Genomic DNA, 14,660 nt, shown 5'->3' on the forward strand with positions numbered 1-14,660 from the left:
CCCCCCCCAGACGCTTCCTTGACCCCCTCGGCCGGGTGGTGCTGTGTAAAGTTTGCAAAGCGCCGTCCAGGGTGAGCGAGTGCCAGGGAGCGTTCCCCATGCGCCCCTCTGGATTACCATGGAGGGCACGAGCAGGTAGCCAGAGCCAGAGAGAGAAGGGGGGGGGGGAGCCAAGGAGAAAGAGAGAAAGAGGAGTGGGTGCCAGGAGGGGGTCCTGGTCTGCTTTGCTGCTGCTGCTGTGCTGCTGTGCTGCGTAGGACAGGAGGAGGCAAGACGGAGAAGGGTTAGGCAGACGTGTGAAAGCGGGACGGTTATTACCTGAGCGACCCCCGTTACGTACAGTGGCACCCCCTCCGACGTCTCAATATTCTCACAGCGACATAGGATGGTCATGACTTCCAAAGACAGTCTGAGCAGCGATAAATAAGGGTGGGACACCAAACACACAAGGCGGTTACCAGATAGCAACAGAAGCCCCTGGCCGAAAGAAAAGACGGGGCTTTGTGTGTCTGTGGAGGGGTGGGGGGGGAGAGGGGGGGAAGCGGGCGTCATTGAGGGCAGGAAGCTTGGCTTTGCGTGTGTATGTGGGGGGGGGGGCGGTGTGCTCCGATAGGCAGGGGAGATCAGCCTTTTCCAGCAGGGTCCAGGCCAGGGGTAGGCCGCCTTGGCTCTTTTATGACTGGTGGACTTCAACTCCCAGAATTCCTGAGCCAGCCATGCTGAGGGGAAAGGGAGGCTCAGGAATTCTGGGAGTTGAAGTCCACCAGTCACGAAGGGGCCAAATTCCCAACGCTGGCTGAGGAATTTTGGGAGTTGAAATCTGCAAGTCACGGAGGGGGCCATAGTTCCCCCATGCTGGCTCAGGAATTCTGGGAGTTGAAGTTCGCAAGTCATAAAAGAGCCAAGATTCCCCACCCCTGCTCTATATCAGGGGTCCTCAACCTTGGCAACTTCATGACTCGTGGACTTCAACTCCCAGAATTCCTGAGCCAGCATGGGGGAATTATGGCCCCTTCATGAGTTGTGGACCAACTCCCAGAATTCCTGAGACAGCATGGGGGAAACTTTGGCCCCTTCATGACTCGTGGACTTCAACTCCCAGAATTCCTGAGCCAGCATGGCTCAGCTCGGAAACCTCTCCCTTTCCCCTCAGCACGGCTGGCTCAGGAATTCTGGGAGTTGAAGTCCACCAGTCATAAAGGGGGGCATAGTTCCCACATGCTGGCTCAGGAATTCTGGGAGTTGAAGTCCACGAGTCATAAAAGAGCCCAGGTTGCCTACCCCTGGTCTAGGCAGATGGATCACCCCCTCTTGGGGTCCTACACCCAAGAGGGGGGGATGTATTGGGGTGCAGAAAGTCCTGATAGGACCTGACCCCTTGGTGGGAGCACTCCAGGGCCACCTTTTCTCCAGAGACTGCCTGAGACAGATCCTGCCTTGATTTCTCTTTCCAGGCATCTTCTCTGTCTGTGGCACCCCCCCCCCCCACTCTGATGGAATGGGTGGCAACAGATGGATCCAAACTCATGAAGGAGAGAAGCAACCCAGAACTAAGGAGGAATTTCCTGACAACTGGAACAATGGATCAGTGGAATGACTTGCCACCAGAAGTAAATAATAATAATAATAATAATAATAATAATAATAATAATAATAATAATAATAATAATAATAAAAAGTTGGAAGGGACCTTGGAGGTCATCTAGTCCAACCCCCTGCTCAGGCAGGAAACCCTGTTCCATTTTGGATAGATGGCTGTCCAGTCTCTTCTTAAAAACCTCCACTGTTGGAGCATTTACCGCTTCTGGAGGCAAGGAGTTCCACTGATTAATTGTTCTCACTGTCAGGAAGTTTTTCCTTAGTTCTAGGTTGCTTCTCTCCTTGATTAGTTTCCACCCGTTGCTTCTTGTCCTGCCTTCAGGCACTTTGGAGAGTAGCTTAGTTCCCCACCCTCCAGTCAGAGCCAAAGAAGCTTCTGGGATGAGAAGCGAAATGTCTTCAAAGAACAAGAAAGTCCGGTTGCGTCCTGAAAAAAGCACCTTTGGGTTCCCATTAATTGTGTCTGCTTTCACCGGACGGCCTGCAACAGCGCAAGCCGGGCCAGTGGCCTCTCTTCCATGGAGGATGGCCGGGAAGGAAGGAAGGAAGGGCCATGGGAGACCCCCCAGCCCCTCCCTCCATCTCTCTCCACTCCTGGCAGAGGCAGAGGCCGGATGCCAACACCAGGGGGGGAGGGGGGCTCCAGGCCAACTTGAAGCAGCCCTGCCGGCTGAAGGGGAGACAGTCCTGTCAATCCCCCCCCCTTTCCCTTCCTGCTTCCCCCCCTTTCCCAGGCAGAGGAGAGGGGAAAAATCTGTGCGGGGCTCCTTCTTCTGCCCCGGTTTCCCCAGAGCAGGAAGGGAAGGGGGAAAGAAGGGGGGGGATCTGCTGTCCCCCTGTAAAAGGGGGCCTGGTGGGGGCTGCTTCAGAGTAAGAGCCGGCCCACCCCGCACTCCGAAAGTTTTCCAAATGAGGACCTGGTGCCGACTTTGGGGACTTGCAAAGGGGGGCCCTACAAATTTCGAAGGGGGCTTTCAGGGCCACCCCCCAGCCCAGCTTCTCCCCCCCCCCCGCCAGGAGGAGGACTTCCCCTCCCCAACGGTCTTTGGGACCTCCCCAGGTAAACCCAGAGCCTCGTCTTTTTCTGTGTTAGTACAAGCAGAAGGGGGAGGAGAGCCCACCCCCCAGCCACTCCCCCCAACACCATCCTGTGCTGCAAAGCCTCCCCCCCCCTCCCAGGGTGCCTCACACAGCAAAAAGAACAGCACCGACACAAAAAAGAGGGTATTAGAGGCTGCACAGAAGACACCTAGCGAGGGAGGGAGGGGAAGAAGGAAGGAAGGAAGGAAGGAAGGAAGGAGGGAGGGAGGACAGAGGGAGGGAGGGGAAAAGGAGAGGGAGGGAGAGGAAGGACAGAGGAGGGAGGGAGGAAAGGGAGGGTGGGAGGGATGCAGGGGAGAGGGAGGAAGGAAGGGATGGGAGAGAGAGAGGGAGGAAGGAAGGAAAGGAAAAAGAGGAAAGGAGAGGGAGGGAGGAAGGACAGAGGAAGGAGGGAGGGAGGGAAGAAGGAAGGAAAGGAGAGAGGGAAAAAAGGAGAGGGAGGGAGAGAAAGAAAGGACAGAGGGAGGGTGGGAGGGGAGGGGAGGAGGAATGGAGAGGGAGAAAGGACAGGGGAGGGAGGGAGGGAGGAAGGGATGGGAGAGAGAGAGAGGGAGGAAGGAAAGAAGGAAGGAAAAAGAGGAAAGGAGAGGGAGGGAGAAAGGACAGAGGAAGGAGGGAGGGAAGAAGGAAGGAAGGAAGGAAAGGAGGGAAAAAGGAGAGGGAGGGAGAGAAAGGACAGAGGGAGGGTGGAAGGAATGGAGAGGGAGAAAGGACAGAGGAAGGAGGGAGGGAGGGAAGAAGGAAGGAAGGAAGGAAGGAAGGAAAGGAGTGAGGGAAAAAGGAGAGGGAGGGAGAGAAAAAAAGGATAGAGGGAGGGTGGAAGGGGAGGGTGGAGGAATGGAGAGGGAGAAAGGACAGGGGAGGGAGGGAGGGAGGAAGGGATGGGAGGAAGGAAGGAAGGAAGGGAGGGAGGAAAGAAGGGAGGAAGGGAGGAAGGAAGGAAGGAAGGAAGGAAGGGAGGAAGGAAGGAAGGGAGGGAGGAAGGAAGGGAGGAAGGGAGGGAGGGAGGGAGGGAGGGAGGGAGGAAGGGAGGAAGGAAGGGAGGAAGGAAGGAAGGAAGGAAGGAAGGAAGGAAGGAAGGAAGGAAGCCTCCCATCTGGGCTGGCCCATTCATGAGCTGCGGAAGGCAAGCCTTCCCATCAGAAGCCCCAAGCGCCCCCTACTGGCTCTGGAGAGCAACACATTTACAACCCAAGGAGCAGCGTTGCTCACGGGTTGTGTGGTGGGACAAAAAAAAAAAAAAAAAAAGCCAAAGAAAGCTAACTAACTGCTCCCTAGGCCCCCACAGCTGAGGCACTTTAACTTCTGCGGTTAAAAACAAAGTGAAAGTTAGCATCAGCAAATGCAAAAAAAAAAACAAAGACAAAAAAACCCAGAATGAGGAAATTGGGAGTATCCAGATTTGGGCAATCTCCAAGCTTCTAAAATAAATAAATAAATAAATGCAAAATGCACTTGTTACGTTCTGAGAATGAAGCATATTCACCCCCAATGTTTACTGGGATGTTTTAAAAGATTTCCGGCATGGCCACAACCTGGGGGGAGGGGGGGGATTTTAAACTCACGTGGTTTGGTCATGCCTGCTCATAGCAGCCTTTGGGTTTGGAGTTACAGCGTAAAAGTTAACGCTCTCTTGGGGGGGGGGGGAGAAGCAGTAATTAAAAAAAAAGACAGCTGTGAAGTTGAATTAAGACTCCTAAAATATGGAATTTTTGCATTTTAGGAAGAAATCGGGCTGCGTTGAGCCTGGGACTCAGAAAAGGTCATTATTTTACCTCAGGGTCTTCAAACTCGGCCATTTTATGACTTGGGTGACTTCAACTCCCAGAATTCCTCAGCCAGGCACGCTGGCTGAGGAATTCTGGGAGTTGAAGTCCACAAGCAGAAGTCTTCCAACTTAGCCCTTTTTATGACTTGTGGACTTCGACTCCCAGCCACGTGTGCCTGGCTGAGGAATTCTGGGAGTTGAAGTCCACAAGTCCTAAAAGGGCCAAGTTGGAAGACCCCTGGTTTACATGGATGAAGAGAAGCATAAACTCCTGATTTTAAGGAATGGATTCAAGAGATGCGTTCTTTACAATATTGGTTTTTCAAGTGTCTGCTCTCTTTTTGAGGGAGATGGATGGTCTAGAAAGGCAGAATATAAACAATAAATACATAGACCAGGGGTGTCCAAGCTTGGCCCCTTTAAGACTTGTGGCCTTCAACTCCCAGAATTCCCCAGCCAGCCATGCTAGGTGGGGATTCTGGTAGTTGAAGTCCACCCGCCTTAAGCCCTGCTGGTTCGGAGATTCTGGGAATGAAGCCCACCCCTCTTAAAGCAGACTGGCTGGGGAATTCTGGGAGCAGAAGCTCACCCCTCTTCAAGCATGCTGGCTGGGGGATTCTGGGAGTGGAAGCCCACCCCTCTTCAAGCATGCTGGCTGGGGGATTCTGGGAGTGGAAGCCCACCCCTCTTCAAGCATGCTGGCTGGGGGATTCTGGGAGTGGAAGTCCCCCCTTAAAGCATGCTGGCTGGGGGATTCTGGGAGTGGAAGTCCACTGCTCTTAAAGCATGCTGGCTGGGGGATTCTGGGAAAGGAAGTCCATCCCTCTTAAAGCATGCTGGCTGGGGGATTCTGGGAAAGGAAGTCCATCCCTCTTAAAGCATGCTGGCTGGGGAATTGTGGGAACTGAAGTCCACAAGTCTTAAAGGGGCCAAACCTGGATACCCCTGGTCTAGATTCTACTACCAAGGAGACTATGGAGCAATTGATTTTTACATGATCTACATTTAATAATGTTCGGAGGCAAATTAATGCTTTATCGATATATGGATATTGTTTGTATCCCTCCGGGCATTTAGCTTATTTGAATCCCCACGACGTATCCTTTTCTTACTGTATTTTCCCTGACGTATGATTTGTTTTCTTACACTTCGCTAAAATGAAATTATAAGTAAACTTCCTGTGTTAACAATGGAGGCCGATTTATTTACTTATTTATATTTATTTCCACAGGTAGTCCTTGACTTACAACCGTTTAGGGACTGTTCAAAGTTACATGAGCACTAAAAGGACTTTGACTGTTTTTCACGCTTAATGACCGTCGCAGCATCCCCGGGGGTCACATGATCAAAATTTGGACGCTTGGCAACTGACTCGTATTTATGACGGTGTCCCGGGGTCACACGATCCCCTTTTGCGACCTTCTGACCAGCGAAATCCATGGGGTAAATTGGATTCACTTAACGACCGTGTGACTACCTTTACAACGGCAGGGATTCGCTTAACAGCCGTGGCGAGAAATGTCGTAAAACAGGGCAGGACTCACTTAACAGCTGTCTCATTTAGCAGTAGAAATTTTGGGCTCAACTGCGGTCGTAAGTTCGAGGACCAGCTGTATTTCATATTTCTTAGCCGGAGATCTCCCTTGGGTGGTCTACAAATATCACCGTCATATTGATATCCAAAGAGCTTCATTTTGGGGGTGCAGAAGATGAAGAGGGGGAGTTTGCTGTTTCTGGTTTGGGGTTCCTATCAATGGGTGGCTGTTGTGAGGCTAAACATGGGGAACAAATTGGACCTGTTTTGCACGAGGGCAGGGATGGGCAACCTTGGCTTTTATGACTCGTGGACTTCAACTCCCAGAATTCCTGAGCCAGCCATGCTGAGGAAAAAGGGAGAGCTTTCCAAGCTGAGCCAGGCTGGCTGAGGAATTCTGGGAATTGAAGTCCACCAGTCACGAAGGGACCATAGTTCCCCCATGCTGGCTGAGGAATTCTGGGAATTAAAGTCCACGAGTCATGAAGGGGCCATAGATCCCCCATGCTGGCTGAGGAATTCTGGGAGTTGAAGTCCACCAGTCATAAAAGAGCCAAGGTTGCCTACCCCTGCCCCAGGGGCCAGCCTCCTTCCTCTTTCTTAGGGGCAGGGAGGATGTTACCAATCCAGGGCTGGACAAAGATGGCAGTGGTCAGTCAACCATGACTGATTTGGCCGTTCAGTTTGGGGTGCTGTCCAAATCAAACAAAATTGTGGGGTCCCTGGGTACTCTCTGAGCTGGGTGGTTTTCTGCAGACCTTTCGTGACCCAACTAAGGTCATCAGTGCTGGGAGTGAGTAGGCTCTGCCATTTGTAAATCCTACTTTTTCTCTCTGTACTTTTAACCCTACTTTACTCTTTTTAAGAAAAGAATGGACAGCCATTTGTCTGAAATGGTGTAGGGCAGTGGTTCTCAACCTGTGGGTTGGGACCCCATTTGGGGTCGAACGACCATTTCACGGGGGTCGCCAAACAATGCAGTCCGCCATTTTTCCTCCCCTTTTCCTTAGCTGTGCTACTCCCTTTTATTCTATTAGCTTTTGAAAGCCAATAGAATAGACTCTCTTGAATAGAGTCTAATTCTATTGGCTTTCAAAAGCCAATAGGAATTGCCCTGCTGAGCCCGCCAAAAGTCCCAGTCTGCCAACGGTGCTGCACCAGGTGAGTAGTCCTCGACTTACGACCGGTTGAGTAGTCCTCGGCTTACGACCGGTTGGGGGTCGCAGCATTAAAAAGGTTGAGAACCACTGGTGTAGGGTCTCCTGCTTGAGCAGAGGGCTGGACTAGAACAGGGGTCCCCAACCTGTGAGTCACGGCTCATTTGCGCTAGTGCCACGGCCGCGGGGCGCAAAAAGAGGATGCCACGCTTCGGGTTGCATAAATTGTTTCCGCGGGGTGCGGAAACAAGGCCCTGTGCCACGCCAGAATGGGGCAGGGGTAGTATCCAGCGGGCGCTCGCCTTGCCTCGTTTGCGGCGCACGCGAGCTTGCAGCCCTGTGCGCATGCACGTAAAATACTTTCTCCTCCTCCTTTTTGCTCCGGTCTGCCAACCGACAAAGGTTGGTTGGTGACCTCTGGAGTAGAAGACCCCGAGGTCCCTCGTTCTGTTATTTAACCCTATAAACACAGCACAGCAGTTCTCAACCTGTGGGTCGGGACCCCATTTGGGGCCGAACGACCATTTCACGGGGGTCGCCAAACAACGCAGTCCGCCATTTTTTCCCCCTTTTCCTTAGCTGTGCTACTCCCTTTTATTCTATTGGCTTTTGAAAGCCAATAGAATAGATTCTCTTGAATAGAGTCTAATTCTATTTTATTTATTTATGAGACTTATATACCGCTTTAAGTGTAAGCACTCTCTAAGCGGTGTACACCAGTAAGCAATGTATATATATATTTACATTGCCCCCAACAATCTGGGTCCTTATTTTACCTACCCCGGAAGGATGGAAGGCTGAGTCAACCTTGAGCCGGTGAGATTTGAACCGCTGACCTGATGAACACAGTCAGCTAAAGTGGCCTGCAGTACTGCACTCTAACTGCTGCGCCACTTTAGCTTTCAAAAGCCAATAGGAATGGTCCAGGCTGTCTCTGCCCTGCTGAGCCCGCCAAAAGTCCCATTCTGCAAACGGTGCTGCAAGTTGTCTGCAGCGAAGGCGAGCTGTCTGGAAGCTTCCACCCCTCCCTGCTGAGCAACTACTAAAAATGTAAGGAAAAGAGGGCCAGGGGCGGGAGGTGGGAGGCCGGCGGGCGCAGGGAGGGTTGCTGGCACGTGTGGGGCCCGGTGGGTGCCTTATCTCCCTTGGGCTGCGCCAGCTGGTGGCCCAGCCGGTGGTCGCCTTGCGCCATTGCTGCCCCTTGCCAGCTACAACTCGGCCGGTGCAGGGAACAGCACCGTGCATGCGCAGCGCTCCCAGGCAGGGAAAGTCCTCGACTTACGACCAATTGGGTAGTCCTCGACTTATGACCAGTTGAATAGTCCTCAACTTACAACCGGTTGGGGGTCACGGCATTAAAAAGGTTGAGAACCACTGACACAGCACAATGTTAACCTTAAGAGGGCCTGATGGCTCAGCGGTTCAAGACGTTGAGCCTGTCAGCTGGGAAGCGGACAGCGGGGGTTCAGGACCGAGCACCACATGATGGGGCAAGCTCCCGTTCCTTGCTCCAGTTTCTGCCCAGCTAGCAGTCTGAAAGCATTCAAACGCAAGTAGATAAATAGGTACCATTTCGGTGGGAAGGCACTGTGGCATAGAGTTACGCTGGGCCACGTGACCACGGACGTTGTCTTCGGACAACGCTGGCTTCCTCGGCTAAGAAAGGGGGGTGAGCGCTGCCCCCCCCAGAATTGGACACGGCTGGACAGGGAAACCTTTCCCTTTCAACATAGCACTGACGATGGTACCTAGTCTGGGCAGGGGGCTGGACTAGAAGACCTCCAGGTGCCTTCCAGCTATTCTATTCTAGTTGGGTCAGGAAACGTCTGCGAGAAACCCATCCAGCTACAAATATTCTCTTTTATCACAACCAGAATTGGAACAGCCATCAGGGATGTTAATAATAAAGTTGGAAGGGATCTTGGAGGTCATCTAGTCCAACTCCCTGCTCAGGCAGGAAACCCTAGACCATTTCAGACAAATGGCTGTCAAATCTCTTCTTAAAAACTTCCAGTGTTGGAGCATTCACCGCTTCTGGAGGCAAGGAGTTCCACTGGTTAATTGCTCCAACTGTCAGGAAGTTTCTCCTTAGTTCCAGGTTGCTTCTCTCCTTGATTAGTTTCCACTCGTTGCTTCTTGTCCTGCCTTCAGGTGGTTTGGAGAATAGCTTGACTCCCTCTTCTTTGGGGCAGCCCCTGAGACACTGGAAGGCTGCTATCCTGTCCTCCCTCGTCCTTCTCTTCGTTAAACTAGACATACCCAAATCCAGCAACCGTTCCTTATATGTTTTAGCCTCCAGTCCCCTAATCATCTTTGTTGCTCTTCTCTGCACTCTTTCCAGAATCTCAACATCTTTTGTACATCCTGGTGACCAAAACTGGATGCAGTATTCCAAGTGTGGCCTTACCAAGGCCTTGTAAAGTGGTATTAACACTTCCCGTGATCTTGATTCTCTCCCTGTTAATGCAGCCTAGCACTGTGTTGGCTTTTTTGGCAGCTGCAGCACACAGCTGGCTCATATTTAAGTGATATATCCAGCTTGTGCTTCACTAGCAAAACTGACGGAAGATGCCACGTGTGGACTGAGGAATTGTTTTCTTCACGGCAAGACCCCCTTTAGGAGATTCTGGGACCTTATCTCAAGCTCCCCGGTGCCAGCCCAGGAGAGAAGCATTGTGGGATTAAAACTGGCCCTCAGATCTGATTATAATTTTAATAATAGTAATAGTAATAGTAGTAAAGTTGGAAGGGACCTTGGAGGTCATCTAGTCCAACCCCCTGCTCGGGCAGGAAACCCTACACCATTTCGGACAAATGGCTGTCCAGTCTCTTCTTAAAAACTTCCAGTGTTGGAGCATTTACTGCTTCTGGAGGCAAGCTGTTCCACTGATTTAATTGTTCTCACTGTCAGGAAGTTTCTCCTTAAGTTCTAGTTGCTTCTCTCCTGATGAGTTTCCCCCGTTGCTCTTGTACTGCCTTCAGGTGATTTGGAAAATGCTTAAATCCATCTTCTTTAATGAGCCCCTGAGATATTGGATACTGCTATCATGTCCCCCCTTGTCCTTCTCTTCGTGAAATAGACTACCCAATTCTGCAAAAAACCGTTCACTTATATGTTTAGCCTCCCGTCACATAATAATCTTGTCGCTCTTACTCTGTACTCTTTCTAGAGTCTCGACATCTTTTTTACATCGTGGTGACCAAAACTGGATGCCGTATTCCAAGTGTGGCCTTGCCAAGGCCTTGTAAAGTGGTATTAATACTTCACGTGATCTTGATTCTATCCCTCTGTTAATGCAGCCTAGCACTGTGTTGGCCTTTTTGGCAGCTGCAGCACACTGCTGGATCATATTTAGGTGATTGTCTACTAGGACTCCGAGGTCCCTCTCACAGTTACTACTATTGAGCAAAGTGCCACCTATGCTGTACTTGTGCATTTGTTGTTGTTTTTTTTGCCTAAATGTAGAAACCTTGCTTTTTTCACCATTGAATTTCATTTTGTTAGGTTAGTGCCCAGGTTCAGTCTGTCCAGATCCTTCTAGTATCTGAAGCTGTCTTCGGGAGTGTTGGCTATTCCTGCAGCTTGGTGTCGTCTGCAAATTTGATGAGGTCCCCATCTATCCCTTCATCCAAATCGTTGATGAAGATGTTGAAGAGTACTGGGCCCAGAACAGAGCCCTGGGGCACCCACTACACACTTCCCTCCATATAGATGCAGTTCCATTGAGGACCACTCGCTGAGTACGGCCGGTCAGCCAGCTACGGATCCATCTGGTGGTGGTTCTGTATACCCCACATTTTTCTATCTTGTCAAGTAGTAGGTTGTGATCTACTTTATCAAATGCCTTACTGAAGTCCAAGTAAATTATGTCCACAGCATCCCTCTGATCCACTAATTTTGTCACTTGGTCAAGAATGCAATAAGATTTGTCTGGCATGATCTATTTTTGACAAACCCATGTTGGCTTTTAGTAATGATTTTGTTTGCCTCTAGGTGTTCGTTGATTCGTTGTTTGATTATCTTTTCCAGGATCTTCCCAGGTATTGAGGTCAGGCTGATAGGTCTGTAATTTCCTGGAACCATTTTTTTTGCATTTTTTGAGTGGGAACTTACTACATCAGATCTCTTTTCCCAGTCCTCTGTAGTTCCCCTGTGTTTCCAGGATCTTTGAAATATAGTTCAGTGGATCCGATATCCACATCTGCCAGTTCCTGAGACTCTGGGTTAATCCGTCTGTTCCTGCGATTTGAACTCATCTAGGCTGGACAGGTGCTCACTAACGATTTTCTTGCCTATCTTAACTTTTGTTTTCTGTTTTTGTTTTTTGTGCACTATTTTTGATAGGTTTTGTCTGTTTTTTGTCCCTTTGTAGGTAGCCCCCAACTTGCAGCCCCATCCGCCATCATTTCCTGGCAAAAGCGAGTCTGGTCCCGTTTTACGATCTTTACTGCCGCAACCTGTTCCGAAAATCACTGCAGTTTTTAAGGATCACAACGTCCTTAAGGAATCTGGCTCGCCCTATTGATTTTGCCGGCCATAAGCCAGCTGGGGAATGATACCAATGGCGGCTCCGCAAGACCCCAAGGCCGCCACAATCGTCATAAAAGTACACCTCGGTTGCAAAATGCCCAGAGTTCGGTCGTGCGCTGCTGCAAGCGATTGTTAACTTTAGAATGGTATGGAGCCGAAGGGACCTGGGAGGTCTTCTAGTCCAGCCCGCTGCTCAAGCAGGAAATGTGAGGACCCGACCCTAAGTTATCTTTCTCCAGGAATATTGTCCCTTTGAAAAGTTGTTAAGGGATGACGTAAGGCTGAGGACTAACTGTATGCGCCTCAAACGCGGCAATTAAAGTTGTGCTGTTTTCGGAGCAGGCAATCGTGACTTGGGGGGGGGACATTTTTCCCATTTCCCCCCGCCCCCCCCCGCCCAGAAAGCAGGAAGTGGACACTCCCTCCAGAGTGTTCCCGGCACCCAGACTGCCTGGAAGCCCTTCCTCATCAGATGGACAGGGTGGACGCGTGACCCAAATACCACCCGGCTGGGCTCGGTCCTGGAATATTGGCCCCTGCCCAGGGGTAAGAGAGTCCGTGTCTGCACGGTGGCTGTGTAACTAGTCTGCCCCCCATTTCTGGAGGGGTCCTTACAGGATAAGAGGATCCCCAACTGGTGGGGACTCTGAAAGGGTCCTGCCTCTTCCCCCCCCCCATTAACGGCTCTGTCCGTCCGTCTGTCCTCTCCCCCGCGTGAAGCTGGAGGCAGCCCGCGAAGGGGGAAAGCCAAGGGGGGCAGAGGTTCAGGACTGGCCCGAGAGGCAGCAGCAACCTTCCAAGGTTGTACTACAGCAGTGTTTCCCAAACTTGACAATTTTAAGGCATGTGGACTTCAACTCCCAGAATTCCACAGCCAGCAACGCTGGCTGTGGAATTCTGGGAGTTGAAGTCCTCATGCCTTAAAATTGTCAAGTTTGGGAAACACTGTACTACAGGGCTACACCCGCCCCCCCCCAGTCACAACAAAGGCATGCCACATCTACGGAGACAGGAAGGGGGGTCCTACCTCTGTGTGTCGGAAATGCACCACCAGGCCCAGGCCCAGCCACCGTAGATGTAGTGTTTTTGGTCGGAACCGCAACATCCACCTGCCCAGAGAACAGAGAAGAAGCGTTGCAATGACATTGCAGGCAATCCCACCCTTGCTCAGTCACTCACCTCCTGCCTTTATAAATAGTCACTTTGAAAAGGTGGCAAACACACACACACAATACTCCTCCTTCCATCTATTTTCCCCACAATAGCAACCCTGTGAGGTGGGTTGGGCTGAGGGGGGGGGGACTGGCCCAAAGACACCTAGTTTGGCTTTCGTGCCTAAGTCGGGACTAGAACTCACCATCTCCGGGTGATTGGCCCAAAGTCACCTGGTCTGGCTTTCATGCCTAAGGCGGGACTGGAACTCCCAGTCTCCTGGCGATTGGCCCAAAGTCACCTGGTCTGGCTTTCATGCCTAAGGCGGGACTGGAACTCACCAACTCCTGGTGACTGGCCCAGAATCACCCAGCCAGATTTCATGGCTAATGCGGGACTAGAACTCACCGTCTCCTGGCAATTGGCCCAAAGACGTCCAAACCCAGCTGGCTTTCGTGCCTAAAGGAAGGCGGGACTAGAACTCATAGGTAATTGGCCCCAACAGATCTGACTCCTTCTCTCCCGATGCTCAAGTATCAGTGGTTTCTCAACCTGTGGGTCGGTGACCCCATTTGGGGTCGAACGACCATTTCACGGGGTTGCCAACACGCAGATCCCGCCATTTTTTCTCCCCTTTTCCTTTTCTGTGTACTCCCGTGTTAATTCTATTTGCTTTTGAAAGCCAATATAATAGACTCTCTTGATAGAGTCTAATTCCTATTGGTTTCCAAGCCAATAGAATGTTCCCCCCACGGCTGTCTCTCCCTGCGAGCCCGCAGTAAGTCCTTCGGCAAACGGTGGCTGAACCCACGTTGAGTAGTCTCGACTTACGACTGGTTTGAAGTAGTCCTCGACTTACGACCGTTGGGGGGTTGGTCGTGGGCATTAAAAAGATTGAGAACCACTGCTCAAGAACGAAGAATTCTCCCCTTCTTGCTTGCAACTGCTGGCATTTTTCTGAGTTGGGGCAACCTTTTAAATTGGATGGGTGCAAGAAAGTGTGGCTGCCCGAGAACAGTTGCAAAGAAGCTGGTACCAAGGCGGGGTTCTTCTCAAAGGCAAGCCAGGCCCAAGATCCCTTACTTCTCACTCGTGTGCAAATTAGTGGGTGACCCAAACTCCCAGAATTCCCCATGCCACTTGTGCTGGTTGCATCCTGGGAAGCTGAAGTCCACTCCTCTTCAAGCATGGGGCGTTCTGGGAGCTGAAGTCCACGCTCCTTAAGCATGCTGCTGAGGATTCTGGGAGTTAAAAGTTCACCTCCTTAAAGCATAACTGGCTGAGGACTCTGTAGTTGAATTCCACCCATCTTAAGCCCCGCCAGTTGGGGGATTCTGGGATTGAAGTCCACCCTCCGTAAAACATGCTGGCTGAGGATTCTGGGTGGGCTCAACACCCACTCTTTTCACAAGCGGGACTTTGAGGAATTCCCACAGGAGAAGCTCTCTTCTGACCACACACAACACCTTCGTGCAAAACAAAACCGTCCCCCAGGGCTTCCACCACACGATCTCGGTAACCGCCAGGCGGTGCCAGTGCTCTCTTCTGAGCTCCCATGGGGCGGAGGTGAGAGCAGCCTTCCCACTCCTACCAGCTTTGGTGCGTTGATTCTGCTTATGGTGCTCCACAGCCGCTTCCTGTCCCTTGGCAATGCAGCTGAGATCAGTTTGGTGCGTGCCAATTCAAATAGAAACACCAGGCGTGGAAGGGAACTGGGAGGTCTTCTAGTTCCCAACCCCCTGCTCAAGCAGATACCCTAGTATTGGGGTCCCCAGCCCGACGTTGCATGGACCGGTCCTGGTTTGACAAGATGCCAGT

The 14,660-nt window shown here is 51.4% G+C and overlaps 1 protein-coding gene across 5 annotated transcripts in view; it reads right to left on the reverse strand.

Moving 5' to 3' along the window:
• FLOT2 (flotillin 2) overlaps positions 1-14,660 on the reverse strand; it is a 51,968-nt gene that overhangs the window by 22,677 nt on the left and 14,631 nt on the right. For 3 of the 5 annotated variants that reach the window (XM_039365519.1, XM_039365517.1, XM_039365520.1), the window contains exon 2: positions 12,718-12,799. In XM_039365519.1, the coding sequence (XP_039221453.1) occupies positions 12,718-12,795 (78 nt within the window). In that variant the 5' untranslated portion in view covers positions 12,796-12,799. Of the gene's footprint in view, positions 1-318; positions 410-12,717; positions 12,800-14,660 lie in introns of those variants that run through there. The other 2 variants (XM_039365518.1, XM_039365521.1) reach the window with 2 other exon arrangements.

This window comes from Crotalus tigris, unplaced genomic scaffold, assembly GCF_016545835.1.
Source record: "Crotalus tigris isolate CLP2741 ecotype Arizona unplaced genomic scaffold, ASM1654583v1 scf7180000020104.566533, whole genome shotgun sequence".
Classification (NCBI taxonomy): domain Eukaryota; kingdom Metazoa; phylum Chordata; class Lepidosauria; order Squamata; family Viperidae; genus Crotalus; species Crotalus tigris.